At 58.6% G+C, this 20,922-nt stretch overlaps 7 protein-coding genes across 7 annotated transcripts; 4 read left to right on the top strand and 3 right to left on the bottom strand.

Moving 5' to 3' along the window:
* Positions 1-2,526: 2,526 nt before the first annotated feature.
* Positions 2,527-4,695, top strand: GGTG_03419 (hypothetical protein; the record flags this gene model as incomplete). The annotated part of the gene is made up of 1 exon (XM_009221199.1): positions 2,527-4,695. One exon carries the CDS (start codon positions 2,527-2,529, stop codon positions 4,693-4,695), a length of 2,169 nt encoding a protein of 722 aa, XP_009219463.1.
* A 943-nt stretch (positions 4,696-5,638) lies between these two features.
* On the bottom strand, positions 5,639-5,941 carry GGTG_03420 (hypothetical protein; the record flags this gene model as incomplete). Its single annotated transcript, XM_009221200.1, has 1 exon — positions 5,639-5,941. The coding sequence occupies one exon, from the start codon at positions 5,939-5,941 to the stop codon at positions 5,639-5,641; it is 303 nt and encodes a 100-aa protein (XP_009219464.1).
* A 2,297-nt stretch (positions 5,942-8,238) lies between these two features.
* Positions 8,239-8,846, top strand: GGTG_03421 (hypothetical protein; the record flags this gene model as incomplete). Its single annotated transcript, XM_009221201.1, has 2 exons — positions 8,239-8,315; positions 8,573-8,846. The coding sequence occupies 2 exons, from the start codon at positions 8,239-8,241 to the stop codon at positions 8,844-8,846; spliced, it is 351 nt and encodes a 116-aa protein (XP_009219465.1).
* A 734-nt stretch (positions 8,847-9,580) lies between these two features.
* Positions 9,581-12,760, bottom strand: GGTG_03422 (hypothetical protein). Its single transcript, XM_009221202.1, has one exon. It carries the CDS (start codon positions 11,709-11,711, stop codon positions 9,963-9,965), a length of 1,749 nt encoding a protein of 582 aa, XP_009219466.1. The 5' UTR covers positions 11,712-12,760; the 3' UTR covers positions 9,581-9,962.
* Positions 12,761-13,030: 270 nt separating this feature from the next.
* Positions 13,031-16,813, bottom strand: GGTG_03423 (HD family hydrolase). The gene is made up of 4 exons (XM_009221203.1): positions 15,429-16,813; positions 14,207-14,960; positions 13,957-14,134; positions 13,031-13,873 (listed from the first exon to the last, which is right to left on the bottom strand). The coding sequence occupies exons 2-4, from the start codon at positions 14,271-14,273 to the stop codon at positions 13,231-13,233; spliced, it is 888 nt and encodes a 295-aa protein (XP_009219467.1). The 5' UTR covers positions 14,274-14,960; positions 15,429-16,813; the 3' UTR covers positions 13,031-13,230.
* GGTG_03424 (hypothetical protein) lies at positions 16,534-17,685 on the top strand (the record flags this gene model as incomplete). The annotated part of the gene is made up of 3 exons (XM_009221204.1): positions 16,534-16,883; positions 17,073-17,398; positions 17,510-17,685. The coding sequence occupies 3 exons, from the start codon at positions 16,534-16,536 to the stop codon at positions 17,683-17,685; spliced, it is 852 nt and encodes a 283-aa protein (XP_009219468.1).
* A 556-nt stretch (positions 17,686-18,241) lies between these two features.
* Positions 18,242-20,922, top strand: GGTG_03425 (F-box domain-containing protein). The gene is made up of 4 exons (XM_009221205.1): positions 18,242-18,368; positions 18,448-19,276; positions 19,333-19,404; positions 19,984-20,922. Exons 1-4 carry the CDS (start codon positions 18,327-18,329, stop codon positions 20,160-20,162), a joined length of 1,122 nt encoding a protein of 373 aa, XP_009219469.1. The 5' UTR covers positions 18,242-18,326; the 3' UTR covers positions 20,163-20,922.

Raw genomic sequence — 20,922 nt, forward strand, 5'->3', positions numbered from 1 at the left:
CGACAGAAAACCTCCCCCTCGCGGCTATACAGAAATGGCAAGTCTCCAGCGATGGCCCCCACAAGATGCAGCGTGGCAAACTCTTCACTTGTTTGGACGGCAAGCTTCATTGAAAGACCTTCCAAGCTGGCCCACACACCGGTCTCTGCTCTCACACTCAATCTACCATCATCCACCGTCCTGGTTTGAACGCACAGCGCTGCTGCCCAAGTGGGGAGACGCTACCATTCAAAGCCCTTGACCCCAAACTCCATCGTGCCCAGACCTTTTGCTGCAAGCTGGAGGTGTTGGTCGCAAGTCAGCAGCTAACAGCCCCATAGGAAATTGCTACCGAGCGCCACGCATGTCCTGTTTGACAAGATGCCATCTGTCTCCTGGGTTATCCCCGGCTATCATCTCACTTTGCTTCTCGCAATGTCCTCTGTCGCGGTCTTGGCTCGCACCCGTCCAGCATCACGCTCTGGAGCTGGCTATCACAAGAGGCTGGAGAAGAACCACACCGATGGCTGTGTTGAGTGCCGTGAAGATCATGGTTCCCGTTGTCATGGACTGCACCGCCCAGAAACGACTGCTATTAAAAGACTTCTCCACGAGAAAGAAATAGCCCATTGGCTGGAGCAGCAGGTGGGCCAGTTTGTTGGTGGTGTGCCCTGGGGCTTTGAACAACAAGGCCGCCAACGCGAGCTCCACACCTTCCCGCAGCGTTGCAATATTGCCTAAAAGCCCCATGTAAGACCGGATCTAGCCTGGTTGAAGCTCGCATCATCGCCCAAACGAGCGCCGATGCGCAGGAACACCACCAGCGCGGCACAGCCACTTCCCGCGGGTGCTCATTCCCCCACCCCGGCCCAGACAAGGAGGCTGCTAATCTGCCGCCTCCCGCCGTGTCTTTAACACCTTGGTGCCTCGTGCTGAGCATACCGGCATCTGGTGTCGTTATAGTAGAGCGCTGGATGGTTTTGCAGCCATCAACAATCAGCCATCGGCATTTTCACCTCTACTACAACCAATGACACCTGCCACTGCTTGATGGCCAACTCGAGCTAGACGTTTTCATCAGGCCATAGCGAGTTTGCGCAGCGTCGGTGCCGCATACATGGTAGCACAGGAGAACTAGGGCTGCCGGGGACGACCAAGGGGTGCAATATGGCGGCCCCAACACCCAACACACCACGCCCTCACGGGTCGCGGTTCTCTATATCGACCATCTCTGTCGTTAGCACAATCCACGAGGTCGACGGAGGAGAGTATGAGCAGGCGGCTCGATCCAACAACCACACATACCGCGGCATCGACGGCCGAGCCCTGAGGGAAAGGGACCCAGACCCTGCCCCGAACTGGAAGCCATTCACTTTGAGATGGCCCTTTCTGCTCATCCTGACCGCAGTCATCCTCATCCTCATTGGCGTGACGGAGTGGGCGTGCCGTTCCCTCCCAGTGGTGGAATGGCAAAACCCAGCGACGCCAGCGCCGATCGATGATCTTCTCGCACCCCGATCCGCCTTTGTTCTGGGTCAAGATCTAGCACACCAAAGCCCAAAGCTTGCAGCACGTGCCCCTCAGGGTGAGGGAAACCCCAGAGGCAACGGTTCTTCAAGTGCGCCTCCGCCCATACCATCTACTGGAGGGGGAAGTCAAACAACAAGAGGAGGGAGTCAAACAACAAGAGGAGGGAGTCAAACAACAAGAGGAGGGAGTCAAACGACTGGAGGAGGGAGTCAAACGACTGGAGAAGGTAGCCAAGGTCCTGGGAGTAGCACAGGCTTTACCTCGTCGTCCCTACCGCCAACATCCTCAAAACCCGATCCGACTCCAACCCCAACTCCAACCCCGACTCCAACCCCGACTCCAACCCCGTCTCCAACTCCGACGCCAACCCCAAAGCCTGAGACTACACCTCCAAAGCCTGAAACTACACCTCCAAAGCCTGAGACTACTACACCTCCAAAGCCTGAGACTACGCCTCCAAAGCCTGAAACCACACCTCCAACGCCTGAGACTACTACACCTCCAAAGCCCGAGACTACACCTCCAAAGCCCGAGACTACACCTCCAAAGCCTGAGCCGACTCCAGAGCCGACGCTTGAGCCGACACCTCCAAAGCCTGAAACTACACCTCCAACGCCTGAGACTACACCTCCGAGGCCTGAGACTACACCTCCGAGGCCTGAGCAGACAACTCCGAGACCTGAATCAACACCTAATACAACACCTCCAAGGCCTGAACCAACGCCCCCAAAGCCTGAATCAACGCCTGACCCAACCTCTGACCCGAAGCCCACTCAGCCTTCAGAGCAACCCAAGCCCTCGAACCCTATCCCAGCCCCTGTCACACAGTCGGCACCGCCAACCAAGACCGATGACGCTTCTGACAGGGATCCTCCGAAACAGCCAGCCGGCAAAGACAGGACCGAGACAGCGCCGCCCCAAGCCACCAGGGAGCCAGTTCACTCGGGTGAAGAAACGAGCGCGCGGCCTCCAGCGAATGGGGACGACAGGTCGACTCTTCAGCCACCCATGCCAGTCATGTCCGCGGCGGTCGCCGCGTCTGCAACTCCTGAGCCACGGCCCAAGAGACCTGGTGGCAGTGACTCGGAGCAGCTCGCGGGCGTTGACGACTCAGACTCAGGCTCCCGTCCTGAAGACCGCCCCGGCGACCCAGGCGATGCCGGCAACCAAAAGACCAACAAGGCCTTTCGACCGACGGCGTCGATTGACTGGGCCGAGCCGTCGGTTGTGGTCACCACTGACAGTAACGGGGCCATCACGACCAAGACGCTGACGCCGGCGCCCGTATCGGCAACTCTGGTCCGTGTTCTCACGGACGAGCGGGGCAGGCCGACCCGGACTGAGCGTACAACCATGGCTCTGCCACCCAGGACATTAACGTTAACCAACGCCGCCGGCAGGCCCACAGCGACGGTGACGCGGTACCCCCAGCCCGCAAAGCCTAGCGCCGAGGCCAGCGCCAACGGAAACCCGGTCGGGATCAAGAGCTACTATCTCAGCAAGCCTGCCCATCTGGCTGCGCTTTTCCTTCCTGTGCTCCTTGCCGTCATCTCTCTCGCGGCGGCGCGCATGGTGGAGTCGAGCGCACGGCACATGCACCCCTACCACCGTCTCACTCACCCCTCGGGAGCGCCCGCCATGGACTCTATCTGCATGCGCGCCGGCGTCTTCCACAGCGTCCCCTCTGCCATCCGCTCCCTGGCGCCCGAGGGAGGGGTGCTGCGGTACCCGCCAGTACTCTTCCTGTCCAAGCTCCTACTACTGGTCGCGGCCGTGCTGGTGCCGTTCTGGCCCGAGGCGTTTGGCATCCGGCAGAACGAGGAACTCTGCGTGCCCGAGGTCCGGCCGTGCGCAGCCACCCTTGTCGTATCGCCCCCCAATGCGCGGGCCGCTATAGGCATCCTCAGCCTCATGGCCCTCATCTCCCTGGTCGTGCTCGTCAGCATGCTCAGGTGGCGGACCGGCGTGGCGTCCAACCCATGGAGCATCATCGGCACAGCGGCCCTGGCCGGAAACCCAGAGATCAGGTCGCTCCTGCTGTCACTGCCCACGACGGGCAACAGCAGAGCCGAGGCGATGGTGGGGAAGACGGAAGGCGAGTCAACGGCGGCCATGGCGGCGGCCAGGGTTAAGGGTAGGATCACGCACGAGCAGCTACTCCGCGCGGTGGGCAGCCGGCGGTTCCGCCTCGGGGTCTACTCGGTTGACGGCAGCGAGACGACCGACTACGGCGTCACCATCTGCAGCGGCGCCGAGGGCATGTCGCTGCAGGGCAACAACGAGGAAGACGACAGGGAGGGGCTCGCGGGCGCTGGCAGCGGACGGAGCGACGAGCACGACTATTACGGTTACGGTGGTGTCGACTACAGGCAGCAACAGCAGCAGCAGGGAAACTTGGAGTCGGCGCCGCTCACGCGGCAGCGGGAGCACTACCTGCCCTTCATGATGCTGTCCAACGCGCCGCGGCTGGGTTTTGTGGCGCTGGCGTGCGGGCTCCTGGTGGTGGTGCTGTACTATGTCAGCTGGACGTCCAACTCTTCGTTTGAGCGCTTCATGGGCCAGCAGGGCTACGCGGCGCGCGTCGTCTTCACCCTCATCGGGCTCGCCATCTCCTTCTGGTGGGGCTCCTTCTTCTCCAACGTGTCGCTCGCCAGCCCCTACCTCCTCCTCTCGCAGCGCGGGCAGCCGGCCGGCCGCACCGTGCTGCTGGCGCCGTCGAGCAACCCGGCCTCGGGCCTGTGGCGCGCCCTGCGCGCCCGCCAGCTCTTCCTCGCCTCCGTCTCGCTCGCCGCCCTGGCCGCCGAGGCCATGCCGGTGCTGCTGCACATGGTGCCCGCGCGCCTGCACAAGTCGCACCCGGCCCACGCCGCCTGCGCCTGGGTCGCCGTCGCCCTGCTCTTCTGCATGGTCGCCGTCGTCGTCGCCAGCTTCTTCGTCGCCTGGCCCTCGATGCCGGCCGACCCCAGCTCCGCCGCGGGGGCCATGGTCTACGTCTGCGACTCGTCGGGCGTCGCCTGGGCGGCCGCCGGCTCCGCCCTGCTGCCCGCGCGCGACCGCGACCGCGTCGTCGAGCAGCTCGCGCTGCTGTACGAGTTTGGGCCCATGGAGGGCGCGTCGGGCGCCATGCGCATCGGCGTTGATGCCGATGAGACGTCGGGCGCGTCCGACGTCGGTATTGCCGTATAAGAAAAATTGAACTATCCACACACCAACACAGCCATTTCAGCTGTACTTTTCCTGTTTTGTTCTCTTTTTTTATTTTTTTATAATCCTTGATATCCTCGAGCAATATTGCTCACAGTTCAAACAACAGGTCAAGAGACACCTGCGCCTATTGGCTTTCATTTGTTTTGTGGGCCAGCGGGATGCTGGAGCACATTAACAGGCGTTTTTCAGCTGTTTCTTGTTTAAAACGGCGCCGGTTTGCAGGTAAATAGGTGTAACTAGGTACATTCGTCTCTAATGCATATACCCCTAATGCACATATAAACACAAAAGCCCATGGCTTGACATGCTTGATCCAACCGTCACAAGTCATGTTTGCTTCTGGATTGCTCCTCGTGCTCTAGTGTACAGTACATGAGACTTCGAACCCGTGCTCGGGCCCTAGCATACAGTGAAATAAAGGCAGAATATGGTAACAGGATAAAGAAAAGCTACTCCAGAGTAGTGGTACGCTGTATCGCAGTCACATCCAAGCCCGCCCGTCCCTAGCCGTCCACGGCTCCGGGACGGAGAAAAGTTCACCAGGACCAGCTAAGACACCCACCCAGGCTTCCTGTGAAAACATCCGGATAAAGAGGTCGCACCAAGTCCCTAAGAGAGCAGCCACTGTCCTCGAAGACGGGGAGGCAAAAGGAGAGTAGCGACAGTCAACCATGACCGACCCTCGTAGTAGCCGCACTCTGTTGAAAGCTTCCCGTGTGCCTAAAGCCTCCAAAGCAGAGTAGCAAGCCAGTCCACACGCCACCCGCGAGCGAGCGAATGGGTTTTCTTTCCGTCGTGGAGCTGTTTTGGGACGCTCTTGATAGCGCACTGTCTTGTCTCTCGCCGTCCTCTCTTTGCCGTAGCGTCTTCCTCATCAATCCTCCGTGCTGCCACCAGCTTCCGATCGGTCGAGCCACTTCCTCTAAGGGGGAGGAGTTTTTCCACCACAGGCGACACACTTGCAGATGCACTCCCAGTCGTTGCCGCCAGCCAGAATGCAGTCGGCGTAGCAGGCGTTGGGGTCGGCGGGGCGGGCCTGCAGTGGGTTCTTGCTCTTGGACGGCGAGACCCTGCCCTGCATGGCGGCCAGCTTGGACACGATCTCGGCACCCGAGTGCATGGTGTCGCGGGCCGCAGCGCGGACCTCAACGTCGACGGGCTCGGCGGCGGGGGCGGCGGCGGCGGCGCCGATGAGAGACACGAGGAACACAGCCGAGAGCTTCATGATGGTGACTGGCTGCTGTTGTCTGTTGGCTGAGGAGATGATGTCGTTACTCGTGTCGTCTGGGGGCTTCGGTCCGCTTCGTAATGTTCAACAGCCTGCTCAAGCTTCGGGGTATATCGTGACACGATGATGCCGTCTTGTTTGTCGTGACGAGTATATATGCCCTTGGCGAACTCGCGCGCGAAGGTCGTTAAGATCTCTTGCCGGAGGGATCGGTAGCGAGTGACAAGGGGGGTGGGTTGGGTTTTCGGGGAATGGATGATCTCTTCAAGAGCAATGTTTAGATGTGCACTGCACGCACAGAAGAAAGAAGGCTACAAACTGAGAAAGGAGCGACAGACGAGAGCAGCGGTTGGCGCTGATCCTAGGAGCAGATCAGAGGGGGTGGGAGGCGGGAGGAGGAAACAGCAGGCGCAAAGCGAGCTTCTTATCAATGGGACGCTGAGACGAGATCTTCGTCCCAACACCACGGACAACTGCGGCCGGGGACGGCGAAAGGGACGGCCGGGGGGATTCAGCACGGGCAGGAAAGGGGGCAGGCGGACAAGGACAGGACAGGGACAGGGACAGGGCAGGGAGGGCAGGACGGTCTGGTCGAGGACGATGGGGGAAATTCGGGGTGTCGCTGGCGGAGCCCTGCTCTTGCGGCACTGGTCAGACAGCAGGGACTGATGGAAGCAGTGGAACAATTCTCCGCCCACGTTGCATCGGCGAGGTCTGGGAAGCTGCAGGGTCGGCGAGGGGGGACCCTTGGGCGACGCGGCTGTCACCCCTTGAGCTGGGAAGGGGACGAGAGGCCGCGCAACCGACAGGCGCATTGACGCCGAGAGTTAGTCGAGCGAGGGCGCATGCAGCCACTTTGGTAGAGACAGGTGATGGCGTCGCGGATAGATGAGAGGGATTGCCCTCTGGTGGCCGGCTTGCTGTTCTTCCACTCTGCGTGTCTGCCCAGGCACAGGCGTCGTAGACGAGCATGCGCAGCCACAATCTCGAGCCGAGCACAGCACAGCCCAGCGGGAGGGCGTCATGTCCGTGTCGTATCGCTCTGTGGGGATCGAGGCATCGCGACTGGCCCGCCCGAGGGGCCCATGGCAAGCCACTGCTCGTGCGCGTCGATTCTGCGGCGACTCCTAGCAGAAGCCTTACACAGTAACACGTGGGCAAGACTGGCACACACTGGCACCCAGAACTGTCAGGCACGACGTGATGTGGGTGGAATCCGACGTTTGGAAACAAGGGCTCCCCCGGCCAGCGCGAGTTTCAGGTGGCGTGGCTTCCCCAGAGCCTCGCTCTTCGCCCTTCCAGAGAGGAAGGAGCCACAGCGGCCCCTCCGACAAGCGTGACTGCCACCTTTTTGCCGGCCCAGCCAGCCGGCTCCACCCAGGACCACCCACCTAACGTGCCGCCACGAACTGCTGGGGTTGGCCATCTTCCCTCGACTCTGGCCGTGCGTCAATTTTATCAACATGAAATCTTCCGTCCCCTCGACAGGGGGCCTGTCCTCTAACACGCTACCCGGGGGTTTACGCGGCCAATCGGAGGCGGTTCGACACCATGCCAGTCATAAAATCAACGATAGGACGGACTGTCTGGTGCGAGTGTCTGGTGACTGCGCCGTGTCCCTTGCAGTTGGCCTTATCTTCGCGCAACAGACGGGGCTGTCAGAGACCAGATGAGCTGAGCCCTCTTTCGGTCAACCACATACCTGGTACCTCCCACCTACTGTGTACACTGCCAGTAGCCTTTATCACCGTCTTGACCAGTTGTATCAGAGCGAGCCGCGAGAGCAGCTAACACAAGCACAGGCTCAGGCAGGGTGCGTGCCTTGTAACACCCGACGATGATAGTAGACCGTCGACCCGATGTTTACATCGAGCCCGATGCCAGAGGTAATGGTAACAGCCACCGCAGTGAATGCTAGTATCCCATCTTATCGTGGCCTGTATGCCGAACAAACGTCCCCAAAGGGGAAGTACCTAGCAGCCTGCAGAGAGCACAGTACCTAGCAGCACCAGCCAGCCAGCCAGCCAGAGCACTGCGGCGGAAAGATTGAATGATCGACCCATTCGTCGCAAAGCCGCGCCTCTCATAAAACACCTGCTCCACCCTTCCCGCATGCTTCGCCGATATTATTACGACCCTTCTTGCTGCAACTTCGAGCCCCAGGTTGATTGTTGCGTCCATCGAAAATCCCTTGGTCCTGGTGGTGGCTGGCCCAAGTTCACACACACGCACTCTCTTCCTGGCCTGCTTCGCCAGGCAGTCAACTCAACTTTAACTCCAGAGACCACACAACCATGGCGATCATTCCGATAAACCCGGTCTGTTTCTGGTTTCCCCTTGGGTCGGCTTGGCCCGCATTTCCTGCGACCAAGTAAGAAGAAAATTCCTCCGGCCCCATGTATCGCCAGGGCGCGGCACCCGTTTGGTTTGCATCAGGTTCTGCCACGCCCACAGCAAGCATCCACGAGGCAGCACGTCGACCCTTGGAACGCCCTGCGGCAGTCGCAGGGCTCGGTAGCAAGACCAAGGATAGAACCGCCGCCCACCAATCTGATGAACAAACTACCCGGGCTCTCTCTTATCGACCTCCCCGTACCCCACTCAACACTAAACTCGGTCGAATTCCAGTCCCGGCCTCTCCCACTCGGTGCAGGGCCCTACCCGACCCGGCCTCAGGGTTCTCGTGTCGTGCAAACCAGCCTGGGATCATGTTTATCTTGACAAATGCGGCGGCGGCCCTGCCTTTCGCTACCACCTTCTCGGCTGCAGATGTCTTTCCCCTCTCTTTATCTGCCTGCTATTTCGTCCCGACTCATTAGACACCGGACGGCCACGTTGTTCGCCCACCCCTACACTTTGGTTTGATCTTTTATCAGGTGAGGTGCATCTAGACCGTCTGTAGCCTGCACATACCAGACGGCGTGCCTGTCGTCCGTGGCAAATAGAGAGAAGTGGCGTGAGGCGAACGCAGACGGGCATGTTGTTCGGGAATAGTGACACAGCCAGGCCACGACTCTCCTACATGGTTCTTGGAAGCGGACTCGTCATTCTTAAAGCGGGCTTTCTTTAGACATCCCCAGGGCCACGGCTCTGATTCCCGAGGGGCCGGCGAGACGAAGGTTAGGTGAACTAGACTTGAGCAAGCTTCCCGCGATCGCCATCGCTGTGGGAATCGCCATTCTACGCGGCATGATGCGCCTTGGCCTGGCTTTGCAGAAAACTGCGGAAACACCAAAGTGTTCGCAGCCGGTTCAGTCGCCTGGAGTGGACAACAAAACCCCTCAGATAAAAAAGAAAAGAAGAAAAAAAGCGGTAGTTGAATCCGCAGGGACGAGGATCATGGTCTCGCGTCGTCGGACCTCACAGTTTTCTGGTTTCAAACACACTGGATCGGCGACTTTCGTCAGAACTGCCGACGCTGGTATAAAGTACACGCTACAAATGAAATGCCTGCCTCGCCCTCGGATAAGGAAACACAAAAGAAATCCTACACTGAAAGTGGTATTGATGTTTTGTAACCCCAATGCGATGTAACAAGGGCATCTCGATTAGTCTGGCAGGGTCGCACTCGAAGAGAAACTCTACCGCGATGGGGGCTTCCGGAAGTCACCATGAAGGGCACCCGCTGCGATTACCTCGGCAAACAGGGACTTCTTGCGCGCAAGTTGTAAGGAGCCATGCGGGAATTTAATTCATGAATAGCGTATACAAAGGTTTTAACTATGTGCCATGTGCCGAGCTGGCAGGTATCATCTTCTCATGCTGACTTGATCGTTACAGGAAATTATATGTACAATGTGGGTATCACAGGGTTTGTTTGATCGTTTCCATCCTGGACGGGAGTGCTTGCATGTAGCCGACATAGGCTACTGGGTGATTGGGAAAAGGAAGAGAGGTAGGGGAGCGAGAGAAAAATGTGCGAGATTAGGGAAGATAATTGTTGTGGAAGAGTGCTAGTCGTCAGAGTCATATGCTTTTGGGCATGGAGGAGCAGGGTAGAGAAAACAATCAAGGCACTCTAATCCTCGGCATCAATCCACGCGCTGGGCGCGGTAGTCTCCATCTCATCGTCCTCCACAGTGACCCGGGTGCCCAGAGCCTCACGGCCCTGGCGGATCATCTGCCGCAGCTGCGCGTTGAGCGCCTCCATGCGTGCGTCCGCCTCGCGCTCCTCAGCCGCCCGCTTGGCCGCAATCTTGCGTGCCTCGGGATCCAGACGCGGGCTGTCGGCCGCCGCCACTGTGCTGTCGTCCACGGCACCCGCACCGAAGACGGTAGAGATGTGCGGCACCGTCGTGACCGATGTCTTGCGGCGCGGCGATGTGGAGCTGGGTCGTCCGCGACGGTAGCCGTTGCCGTGGACCGAGCCGCTGGCTGGGAAGTTCGTGGCGCTGGCACCGACAGTGGCGAAGCCGTTGCTGGTGCGAGATGGGGTGGCAGGGGTGGTTGGCGACTGCTCAGTGATGGTGCTATCCACGGCAGGAGGAGCGGCAAAGGGGTTGGCTCCAAGACGAGACGTAGGAACCGGGATGCGGCTAGGAGATGCGTTCAGAACGGGGATGAACGACGTGGTCGACATGGGCGAGCGCGGTGTGGCAAAGCTGGCAGGCTCACGTCCGGCCTGAGAGATGCGCGACGAGGGCCTTCCGTTCATGCTCAGGGTGGTAGCAGACGAGCAGACGCTGCCATGCATGCTGCGACGCGAGGCTGTGACGCTAGACCTGTGGCCGTGCGAGAGTCGGCTGCTTGCGCGGCTCGTGGCCCGGCTGGCTGGCTTTGATAGTTGTCGCTTCTCCTCGTACATCGTCTGCCGGCGAGACGCCAGGTTGGTAGGGGTAGGGCTGCGGTCCGAGACGACGATCCAGTTGTTGAGATCATCGGGTCCCTTCTCCGTCTGTCTCCTCTTAACTGCGTGTCGCGGGAGCGAGTCGGGCGTCCCGGCATCTTGACGCAGCGAGTCCAAGTCCTCGGCCTCTTCCTTATCATAGGTTGGGGATGAGACAGGGCTCTGCCTGACAAAGCCGTGTCCATGATGGTCATCGACAGAGTAGCGGGAACCTCCACCAGCAGAGAAGCCGCGGAAAGCGCCGGCTTTGCAGAATTGCCATACCCTACCAACGACGCCCCCGAGAGCGCCGAAGGCGAAGGCACCCCATCCGGAGCCTCCGTTAGGGGGTAGTGAGAAGGTGAAATCGGTCGCACCCATGTTGTGGGATCGCGAGAGTGATGAGTGAGCGTTCGAGTTGTGTGATAGAGGGTCTTCGAGGTCACCACGAGTTCTCTTTGAGCCCATGCCCCTGCGATAGTCGACGTCGGAGTAGACACTGTCCTCAAGGCAGTTGTGGTCGCCTCCGTTGTTGTCTGCTCCAGGCGTCTCTATCTGACCCGCGAGGGTATAGATGTGGCCCTTGGCCTCGGCATCGCTGGTTCCGACCTTTGGGCTGGCGTAGTCGAAGAAGCCAGTAGGACCAGCACGATCAGAGGAGGTATCGATGCTCAGGCTTCCCCACTCCTGCAGCGGAGTCGGGGCGCGAGCCTGTCTGGCCGCGAGATTGATATTTCGCTTGCGCTTGGCTCCGGCACCGTTGTGGGCGTTGGGAGCATCCGAGCAGAGGCTGCCGCTCGACTTTGCGAGGTTGAAGACGGAGCTGCTCGATGCAGAGGGTGATGCTGGGGTGCGAAATATGCCAGCGCTCAGAGCAGGACCCGACTGCTGGGGGCTGTCGAACTGATAACCACCCGGCATGTGGAACTGGCGGAAGGTCATGGCTGTTATGTGTTGCCGCAGCAGCGACTTTGGTTGTTGATGTTGGTGCTTTGTTCTTGCGGGGCTCCTAGTGCTATCTTGCACAGCTAGGGCGCGCGAGCCGTGAGGAGCGCCGGTGTGCACGAGTGGCGACGCCGGTGATGCCAAGCGTGTTTCTTTCCCAAGCTAGAACACCCTGGCGGCTTTGACTTAGCGCCGAGCAGATGTTTGAAACAAGGTCGATGGCGGATAAGAGTCGGCTGTATCGGCTTGCTTGCGATGGAAACCAATCTGTAAAGCAGGAGATCGGATTGCTATGCCTCGATGCTAGGACGAGAAATGAATAGCGGTGAAGGATTGGATGGGCCCTGGTCGAGGAAACGAGTGGCCGGGGGCGCGTATTTCTACACCTTCGTCAATGTTTCTCCGTTGGATCTGATGTGGTGAGCTGGGCTGGCTTTTAGCTTTTGATTCCCCATGGGAAGACCCCGTTGGCACGCTGCGGAAAGTCAGAGTAAGCTCTGCGCCAGTGAGTCTGGTGAATCGTGACTTTGCCGGGCACCCAGAGGCCCCCGAGGCGGTAACAACGGGTCGGGCGTCGGGCCCAGGAGATGGTACGGTTTGGCCAAGGTTGGCGCCGAGCGAGGGGGTGTGGTTGGGTTTTGAGGCTGGAGCAAAAGAAGCGGCCTCGCTGGTTACGCGCGCGCTGGGGCCAGACCGAGGCGGAGAAATCAGAGCAGGGCGTGCTTACATGTACGAGATGCACTGGCTCTCGAGTGGCCTACGTCAGAGCCCAAGAGCTGGCCGGGCCTCGTTCGCAGTCAGCCTAGCCGAGACCGCCACGTGCCGACGGGCAGCAGCCGTGGTGTTGATAACTAAGCCGGGCTTGTTGGGAAAGAGACAGCAGCCCAGCGCGACGGGTTGCGATGCGATCAATGACGGCGTTGCATTGATGATGCGCGCATGGAGCGTGATTCTGGAAGAACGTTGATGGGGCAGGCAGAGTCCCGCCACCGAGAAAGCCACTCACAGGACCCTTAAACTTTTGTTCTGCCAGTGCCTGCCTCTGGCGGCTGGTGGTTGGGGTCGGACCCAGTCTTTGTCCTTGGCGTGGCGCAGCGACCCGCTTCGATCCCAAGTGCAGTGCGGGGCGTTGCCGGGCAGAACAGACCTCGAGCTTTCGGGTGTTTATTGGTAAACATGCATAACCCTGGACCGCAAACCTACCAGACAAGGACATTGTGGTAGGCGTTGCCGGGAACCAAAAAACCGTTGAATGCAACCCTCAACTTTATCGGGTATGACAAATCACAACGCCACAGGTCATTTCTTGAGAAGTGGCTTCGCCGAGAGAATGCGCAGGAGCCATCAATGATGCTATTCTGTGTCTAAACTTCTAACGTTATATGGGTATCTGCAAACCAGCCAGGACGGGATCCCTCCCCACCGTATTATGCATGACGGACTTTCCCCCTTGATTCCGACGCCGATAATGCCCCTGTAGAAATGCCGCGACAAAGTGTGGGGTAATTTCAACCTCCTAGTTCTCCTTTGTGTAGTAGGCATCCTGCATGGCTACCTTGGTCGCCTCCACACCGCCGGCGACTTTGCTCTCGCCGCGCAGATGCTTCCCACCGCCGGCTTTGCTGGCCCAGAAGGCCTCGCGCTCGCGGAGCACCTCCTGGCCCCACGCGATCGTCTCGGGCAGCTCCATGCGGCTAGCCACGTAGGCGAACTCGCCCAAGTCCAACTTTCCCTCGCAGCGCTTCTCGTACTCCACCATCTGGCACAGGAGCTCCATCTTGTCGATGTCGTGGACGTATTTACTCTCCAGAGTCTTCGAGTCCTCGTACTCCTGCCAGATTGCCCGGATGTCCTCGCCGACGAGCTTGCCCAGAGGACCCGTGGCGCTGCCGTCAGCCGTTGCACCGCCACTGCTGCTGCCGTACGTCTTTCCCAGGAGTGTCGACGTGATGTAGTCCATGGTGGAGGCTTCGCGGCGTGCCTTCTCGGGTTTCGGGACGCCGTCAACCGGGGTGATATCGCCAACGAGCGACTCGGCCATGTCGTGGATAAGGCACATCTTCATGCACTTATTCAGGTCAAGGCGCGGGGCGAGGGCCGGTGGCGCGAGCATCGACATCATGGCCATGCGATACATGTGGTCCGCGATGGACTCGCCTCTATTTTCCATAACGTTGGATGGGGTTAGCAACCAAAGCGCTGGTGTAGATCTCGCTAGCATTTGCACTCGAGGGTTGAGTACCTGTCGATTTTGAACCTGCGCCATCCCTCTCGCTTGGTAGTCTTGAGACGCTCCAGCAGGTGGAAGTATGGTAGTGGCGAGTCGGAGCCCTCCTCTGGCTTATCGGCTTCGACCGTGGCCAACACTTTGTCGACGGTCCAGTCGCCAGAAATCTTGGGGATCGGGACGATTCCGGGATCTGCGGGGCAGTCAAGTGTTAATGGGAGCAAAAGGGTATCGGGTGGAGGCAACGCTTCTATCGCTGACATACCAACAAAATCTTGGGTGGCGGTACCCTTGGGCGCGCCCGCGACCTTTTCATCTATACCTGGAGCCATGGTTTAGACGGTCGCTGGGCGTCGGGTTGTTTCTTTCTTGTTCCCTCGCTCGCCTCGGAGTTGTCTTTGAGGCGTTATCGGCGCGTGGTAACAGAGTTATGGGAGAGGCTGTTTTGTGTCTCGGGCTTGGAAGATTCAGGAAATAGCGGGAAGCGGAGTGAGGGGCCGGCGGGCGGTTTTGATTTCGGCGCGGCGCGGGTTGAGGAAGGTCCACAGGGCACTGCGCTTGCCACTTCCTCAGTCGGTGAGCTCGAAGTGGCGGATGCGAGGCGAGAGAGCAGCTACCATCACTCGGAAACTCAACGCTTTGGCACTTTGGAGTGACTGTTTGGCTGCTTTGCGCCTGGAACACGCCCGACCGGCTGGCTCACACAGTCGGGCCCACCCGACACTTTTAGTGCCCCTCCTTTTTACCATGGTATTGAGTTTGGAAATCCGCGCCAGGCCATTGGCGGAGGAGGTTGTTGATTGCTGTCTAGGTGCCCGCCCGTGTGTCATTAGGTGGAAGCCATCTGCGCTCACTCCGTTATCGGTGTGCTCTCAGTTCCAGCGTTCCGGATCCCGCGGCTGAATGGGTGCTGGTATTGAATCCCTGACGTCGACGGCATTTGTCTCGACCCCGTTTCAATGTCGTGACGCGGAACGCTTCGTCGCTCCATATTTGCCGGCAGCGTGCTTCGAATGGAACTAATATGATCGGCGTCTTCGTCAGCTAGAATCAAGCACGGGTATACCTACGTTTGCCTATTTGCCAACTTCGTGGACAAAAAAAACAAGGAAAAGTCACGAGCTTGAGGTGTACAGAATGCGGATGTCCGTGTCTTGGCCAAACAAAGTCCGGGCCCGGGCCGCCCGTGGACCGCGAGCGGACCCGCCACTCATCATGGAAGAAGTATGCTGCTTCTCTAGCACGGCCATCATCGCATTATATCCTGACGACGGCCTTGCCGGCAGTAGCGCACGGGGCGCGGGTAAGACGGGGCGTGCTCTCGACGCGGGGCCGTGCAGCGTCCCACGCCTCGGGAAGAGGAATAGGGACGGAAAAAAAAAAGAAAAGAAAAAAAAAAGCGAATAAAAATAGGATAGGAATAGGAATAACAATAGGAATAACTACAAAAAAAATGAAATAAAAATAGGAAAGCTTAGGGCACTAACAAATTCACTTGAGCTTTGGAACCTCCTGTAAAACTGCGATTTTTTTCGTGGTGGGCGTGAGTCCCTATTAGACCAGTCCCGATCACAGGTTTGCCGGTTGAATTTCTGCATACCCATAAATTAATAGATACCTGTCATGCCTTGATGTCTTGAGCGTAGTATACCATAAAGTTTGGCATGGTTCATGCGACAACGGGGGTGAAGGCTGTGAAACCTACCCTCAACGACGACGCATCGGTATGAGTCTCCCACCCGTGACATACGGAGAGTTTCTTTACGTGTTTGCATATGACGAGCTTGGTACCTCCAAACCCGATAGTGGTCATGCCGGGTGGCAATGCGGATATCCGCGTTCCACGTGGCGTGAAACGGCGAAAGTGAACGCCATAACCTCAGCTTGCGCCGCGGTCCCGCGAGCCCACCAGTTCATTGGATGATTGACACATGTGACATGAACTCTGTGGAGCGGTTGCAAGCAAGCATTATTGGCGGGTCTGCCGCGAAAGGACCGTTGGCGGCGTGAAAACGTTCGCAGCTGTTCCGTTAGCCAGCGTGATTGTCCAAAACAGCGAAACCGCGACCTAATTGGCATCGCAGGAAGTATGAAGGTATCTCAGAGAGTGTTTAATCGCCATTGAGATTGTCGTTATCGCACCGGTACATCTCGCTGTAGCGGGCGATCGATGGCTACAAGGCTTCCCTATGTTGACCAAAACAGTTCTGTATCAGCAGGACCTTCAGATTCCTCGAGGGGCTGTCGATCGCTTGGGATTGATGAACCGTGACTATCCACAGTCAAAAGCTCTTGCCAGAGGGCGAACCTCCCCGAGCTCGCAGTCAAGACTGGAATCGTATCGGAGATGCCCGCAGGACAATGCATCGAGCAGGTGTGAGGGAGCAGCACCTCCGCGATGCTCATGTCCAATGGAATGCCGCTCGCCGAGACTCGTTGGTAGCACGAAGCCGCAGTAAGCGCGTGCCTAGGCAGGTACCTAGGTAGAGGTAGGAGAGTAGGTATCTAGTGCTGGCATGAAAGCTGCCTCCCAGAGGCGCCAATGATCATGATTGGCCGGATCTCCTGAGATTCTTGTGATTGGGGAAGTCCATGTTCTCTCCCGAGCGAAGACCGCAAGGCAGCCCCGAAGCGGCGGCGGTGTATCCTCGAGCAGCGGATTGGTTTGCTTCGGAACCGTCCAACGAAGAGCCGTCAAAGCTCGGTGGGCGCGAGTCGCGGCCCAAGCCCCGGGCAGCGAAGGCCGGAGATACGTGCTGGGGCGACGCGGGACACTCCACCGCCTTGATGGACAGAGGATACGAAACTTCTTTATGCAAGGGCACATATTTAAGAGTAGCGCCGAGTTGGATCCTGAAATGGCTCAGTCGGGGGATCCCGAAGATGGGCGGCGATAAGGAAGGCCGCTCCCAACAAAGACGTGTGATATCGGGCGTGGTTCGGTATGTTAAATCACACCACTTGCAAAGCCAAGGGCACACTGCGCCCTGCCAGGGATGCAGGCAGGGATGAAAGGACGTGCCGGCTACATCACCAGAAGAACAGAATTGGCTGATCTCGGACCTGGCAGCCCAAAGGGATAGCTCTCGCACGCCGAAATGCTTCGAGGCTTTCAACCTCGGCTGGAATAGGCGAAGACCGGCGTCAAGTGTTCAGCTGGGACCTGCAACATTGGGCCAACAGGAAAACGGTGTTGGTGCTTGGTCAAAGGCTGCTGATGTCGATCGCCTAGCGACAAGGCCGTATCCGGCAGCAGCGTCCCTGGGCGGCCTGCAGAGCGGTGCGGTGTGGGCGCGCTCATGTTGCTGCACGAGACTGGAGCGAATAAACGGACACAAGGGAACCCGGCGAGGCCGCCAGGGGCTGCTCGTGATGGATGCCAGGATGCAGCCGATATTTTCAGCGGCGCAGGGGTCTGGCGACTGCCAGGCGAGGCTTGTATGGGTGGGGCGAGCAGGTGGGTGGAACAACACAGGGAACGGCAATCAATCAATCAACATTCCATCATGGAATGTCAAGTCGGTCAAGCCAGGGCCATTAATGTCGCTCGGACAACAGCGAATAACAGACGGCCGTCACTCGCTCCAACCTATCCTCATCCAACACGCAGTTCCCGTCTGGCAGGGCACCCTTCCAAAGTCAGTCCAAGCCATCACGCGGCGCATGACAAGGCTTGAGCTGAGCCGACCTGTCCGAATCGGGAGCTTGGGCATGGTGGGGTCGCTTTGCTGGCAGCTGGGTTGAGCCTCCTTGGCCGGCCGAACTCATCGTCGTGCCTCGATAACGCAACGTCCAGCTCCCATCGCGAAACCCAAGGCGTCCCTCACTGCGCCATCGGAGGCTGCTCGTCGACCAATCGAGACCGCGGTCCCAACAAATCGAAAAAAAAAAAGAAGAAAAAAGCTTCATCCCGAAGGTTCCATCCCGGCTAGAGATCCCTCCCCGGGACATGACCGCGGCGTCCCCACCCGCCCTTGCCGCCGTGTGGGTTCTGCCGTGACCGACACGCCATCGCTGCCATTCTATTCCCGGCTGAGCCCGAGGGCCCAACGCGACCGGACGTACCCTCATACGAGAAGCTACCTACCTCGCGTTCCTTATCCCGCCTTGAGGCCAAGTACCAGCTGTAGCGGTCACCTTTTGTGTCAGCATCAACCAACCCTGGCGTTTGGATCGGGCAGGCTTGGCAGCCTGCCGTCGTGCGCTACTATAAAAGCTCAGAGATCCCGCCGAGGCTACTCCTGCTGCCGCTGTTTCTCGTGTCTTTTCCCTTTAAGGACACCTGCTGGTACCGATCTTTGAGATTGTTGCCCTTTGTTTACTTGGAACCGGTACTTTATCGTTGCGCACCCATCTTGTCCGAGTCTTTTTCAAGACAGAGAAAGATGGCCTCCGATCCTGCCACATTAGAATCTTTGCCGAACGAGGTGAGTAGAGTTGGCGCTGAAGAACACGTTAGCCCTTTTACTTGCGAGGCCCTGACACAGGATAAATCTTGACCAACAGATCCTCCTCTCGGTCCTCTCTGACTTCCCTGCCGAGGCCCTTCTTCCTCTCTCCGCTGTTAGCCGGCGCTTCCATGCCATTGTGCTACGTCTGCTGTCCAATCGTCTCGCCAGCGTCGTCTCGGCCAGCAATGAGCTGATCCTCGAGTGTTACCACCCGAGCGCGAAGCTCTCAACGCCCTACCTCCACTGCAAGTTCCTCGGGACTGGTCCGCTCGACGGCAGCCGTAGTATCAGCTGCCCTGCCGTCGAAGCTGGACTAGCCGAGGAAGAGGTGCCGGAAGAGGGATCAGAGCACAGCCTCTGGCAGCTGAGGCAGCTCTATTCCCACTTCCGCCCCTTGCCGTTGGAGGAGGGCGGCCGGGTCGGCCGCCGGCGACGCGCGAGGGCAGCTTTGCAGCAACTGCAGCAGCAAGACGTAGCCAGTGGTAATGCCGCTGCGCCGACTAACTCGGAGACGGTTGAGGAGGAGACCCCTGAACCGCCGTCGCTAGACGTCAACCTGGACGAGGCCGAGCTGTTCACACAGCTGTGCACGGTGACGAACCTGGTGAAGCTCGGGCCTAGGCACGGGATCTTCTCCAGCCACATCAACATCAGTGATGGCGTCATCCGGGTGTGGCGCGACTGGCTCGGTTCGGCCGCGGCAGGGGGCAGTGAGTGGATGCCGGGGGTTGACGGCGGGGCACAGGCGGGGATCCTTTGGGCCGATCCACACAAGCATGTGGGCGTGCGTTTCCGTGTCTCCGAGACCACGGATCACTGGCGCGCGCCGCTGCTTGTCAGCGTCAATGATGACCCGCCCGTGAGCTACAGGCTGGTGTATGACGGTACGTATCTGTTTTCGCTTTTCTGCGTCGAGTCACAAGCTAATGATCAAAAACAGAACTGGTGGTTCGTACAAGCCAACTGCTTCTCAAGACTGAAAAGTCAGATGCACAGGAGACTACAAGCTCAGGTAAAGCCATCGTGATTGCTTCCATTTGAACGGAGAGACGGAGAGAGAGAGAGAAAAAAAAGAAGAAGAGAGAAAAAGACTCCAGCTCCGTGAGGACGGTGCTTGCCGACGGAGCCGGCGTGAGTTCCTCGCTTGAATGTATGGGGTCAGTGATCGCCCGGGTTCATGCGGCTGCCAAACGGCACAACCCATGCTCCCCTTTGGGTTTCAAGACCATGCGGGGCTTGATAGGTAGCTCTGCAGCCCATCGCATCATCGCCACTTGACCTCGACGATCCACCTTTGGAAGGTCAGATCAGGGCAAGCGTGCGTGTGTGGTGGGAGGCAAGCTCACTCAAGAAACATCGACCATCTGCGGGTGCGGGATCTGACATGTCCCTCCTGCTCCTTTGTCGGGTGTAGTCTACGCCCTTGGAAACAAAAGAGAGAAAAAAAGGGGGGTGGTTGTGGTGGCGCTGTGGCGATTGAACAGAGGGGTGACGGAGCATGTGAACGAAGGGCGACGAGAGATCTGCTTCGAGGATCATGTCTTGCTGATGAACCCTTGCCCTGCCCTTTCGGATTTCCTGATGCAAATAGATACGGCGGTCTTCCTCAACAAAAAACCCCCAGCGGTAGAATTCAATCCCGCCCAAATGTTGTTCTATCCAGCCAACATCAAGCTCGCTCCGTTTGTGGCTCCATCCGAACGGAAGCAACACCGCTTCGACCGATCGAGGTGGGGCTATAGCCCTTGGAGGCCGACAGTCACCGCTTAGACTGCAAGATCTCGCACATCAGACCCGGTGCTAGTCGACACCGAGAAGGCCCGGAAAAGGGAGGGCATCACATATCACATCGAAAATCCGTCAGAAACGGAGCTCAGCCTCATCGGCGCTCACATACGCCCATCACTCCACGGAGAGGGGTTTTGCTGGCCGGGGCAGACCCTTGCTCGAGAAGATCATGCGGAAACCGCCGGCATGGTAGCTTGGCGACAACGTGCATTTGGGACTGCCAGGCGTTGGAACGAGCTTGAGCGACCAATCGCTGAGCACCGTTCACGGAGCGCAGACCGAGTACGGGGACTAGACCTTGGGGCGGCATCGTCCCGACTCCTCGGAACCATGCTCCCCCAAGAACAAGAACCTGCAGTTTAACGGGGGGCACGACTTCCGGACCGGGCGAAGAGCACGTCTGATCGACGAAGCGGGCCTCTGCCGCCGGGCCGTGCTCAGCGGGAATGAGGTGGATATCTGGGGGACGTCTTTGGCCATGGTCTGTCTATTCATGCCGCGGTCGGCTTTTTCCATTTCCCATTCGTGTATCTTTACTAGATTCTGTTTGGATTTCATTCGGTGAGGACAGCCACCAGAGTGGCAAGAAACGGCGCACATCCTTCAGGGTGGGGTTCATTGACCTAATCACGTTTTTCTTCGTTTTTGTTTTCTCTCCCTTCCGGTTAATAGCTTCATCGACTTCATTTGACAGGAGACAGACGCTTATTTTGCGCGCATAAACTGATCTCCTCCCGGAGCG

This window comes from Gaeumannomyces tritici (genome assembly GCF_000145635.1).
Source record: "Gaeumannomyces tritici R3-111a-1 unplaced genomic scaffold supercont2.2, whole genome shotgun sequence".
In the NCBI taxonomy this organism is placed as follows: Eukaryota; Fungi; Ascomycota; class Sordariomycetes; order Magnaporthales; family Magnaporthaceae; genus Gaeumannomyces; species Gaeumannomyces tritici.

Bases quoted from the DNA above. Each gene is read 5' to 3' on its own strand.
- GGTG_03422 (XM_009221202.1), bottom strand. From the start codon at position 11,711: ATGACCTTCCGCCAGTTCCACATGCCGGGTGGTTATCAGTTCGACAGC.
- GGTG_03423 (XM_009221203.1), bottom strand. From the start codon at position 14,273: ATGGCTCCAGGTATAGATGAAAAGGTCGCGGGCGCGCCCAAGGGTACC. The intron at 14,135-14,206 runs GTATGTCAGCGA...ACTGCCCCGCAG, and splicing joins CGCCACCCAAGATTTTGTTG to ATCCCGGAATCGTCCCGATC. The intron at 13,874-13,956 runs GTACTCAACCCT...TATGGAAAATAG, and splicing joins CGCAGGTTCAAAATCGACAG to AGGCGAGTCCATCGCGGACC.
- GGTG_03425 (XM_009221205.1), top strand. From the start codon at position 18,327: ATGGCCTCCGATCCTGCCACATTAGAATCTTTGCCGAACGAG. The intron at 19,277-19,332 runs GTACGTATCTGT...GATCAAAAACAG, and splicing joins CTACAGGCTGGTGTATGACG to AACTGGTGGTTCGTACAAGC. The intron at 19,405-19,983 runs GTAAAGCCATCG...TGATGCAAATAG, and splicing joins ACAGGAGACTACAAGCTCAG to ATACGGCGGTCTTCCTCAAC.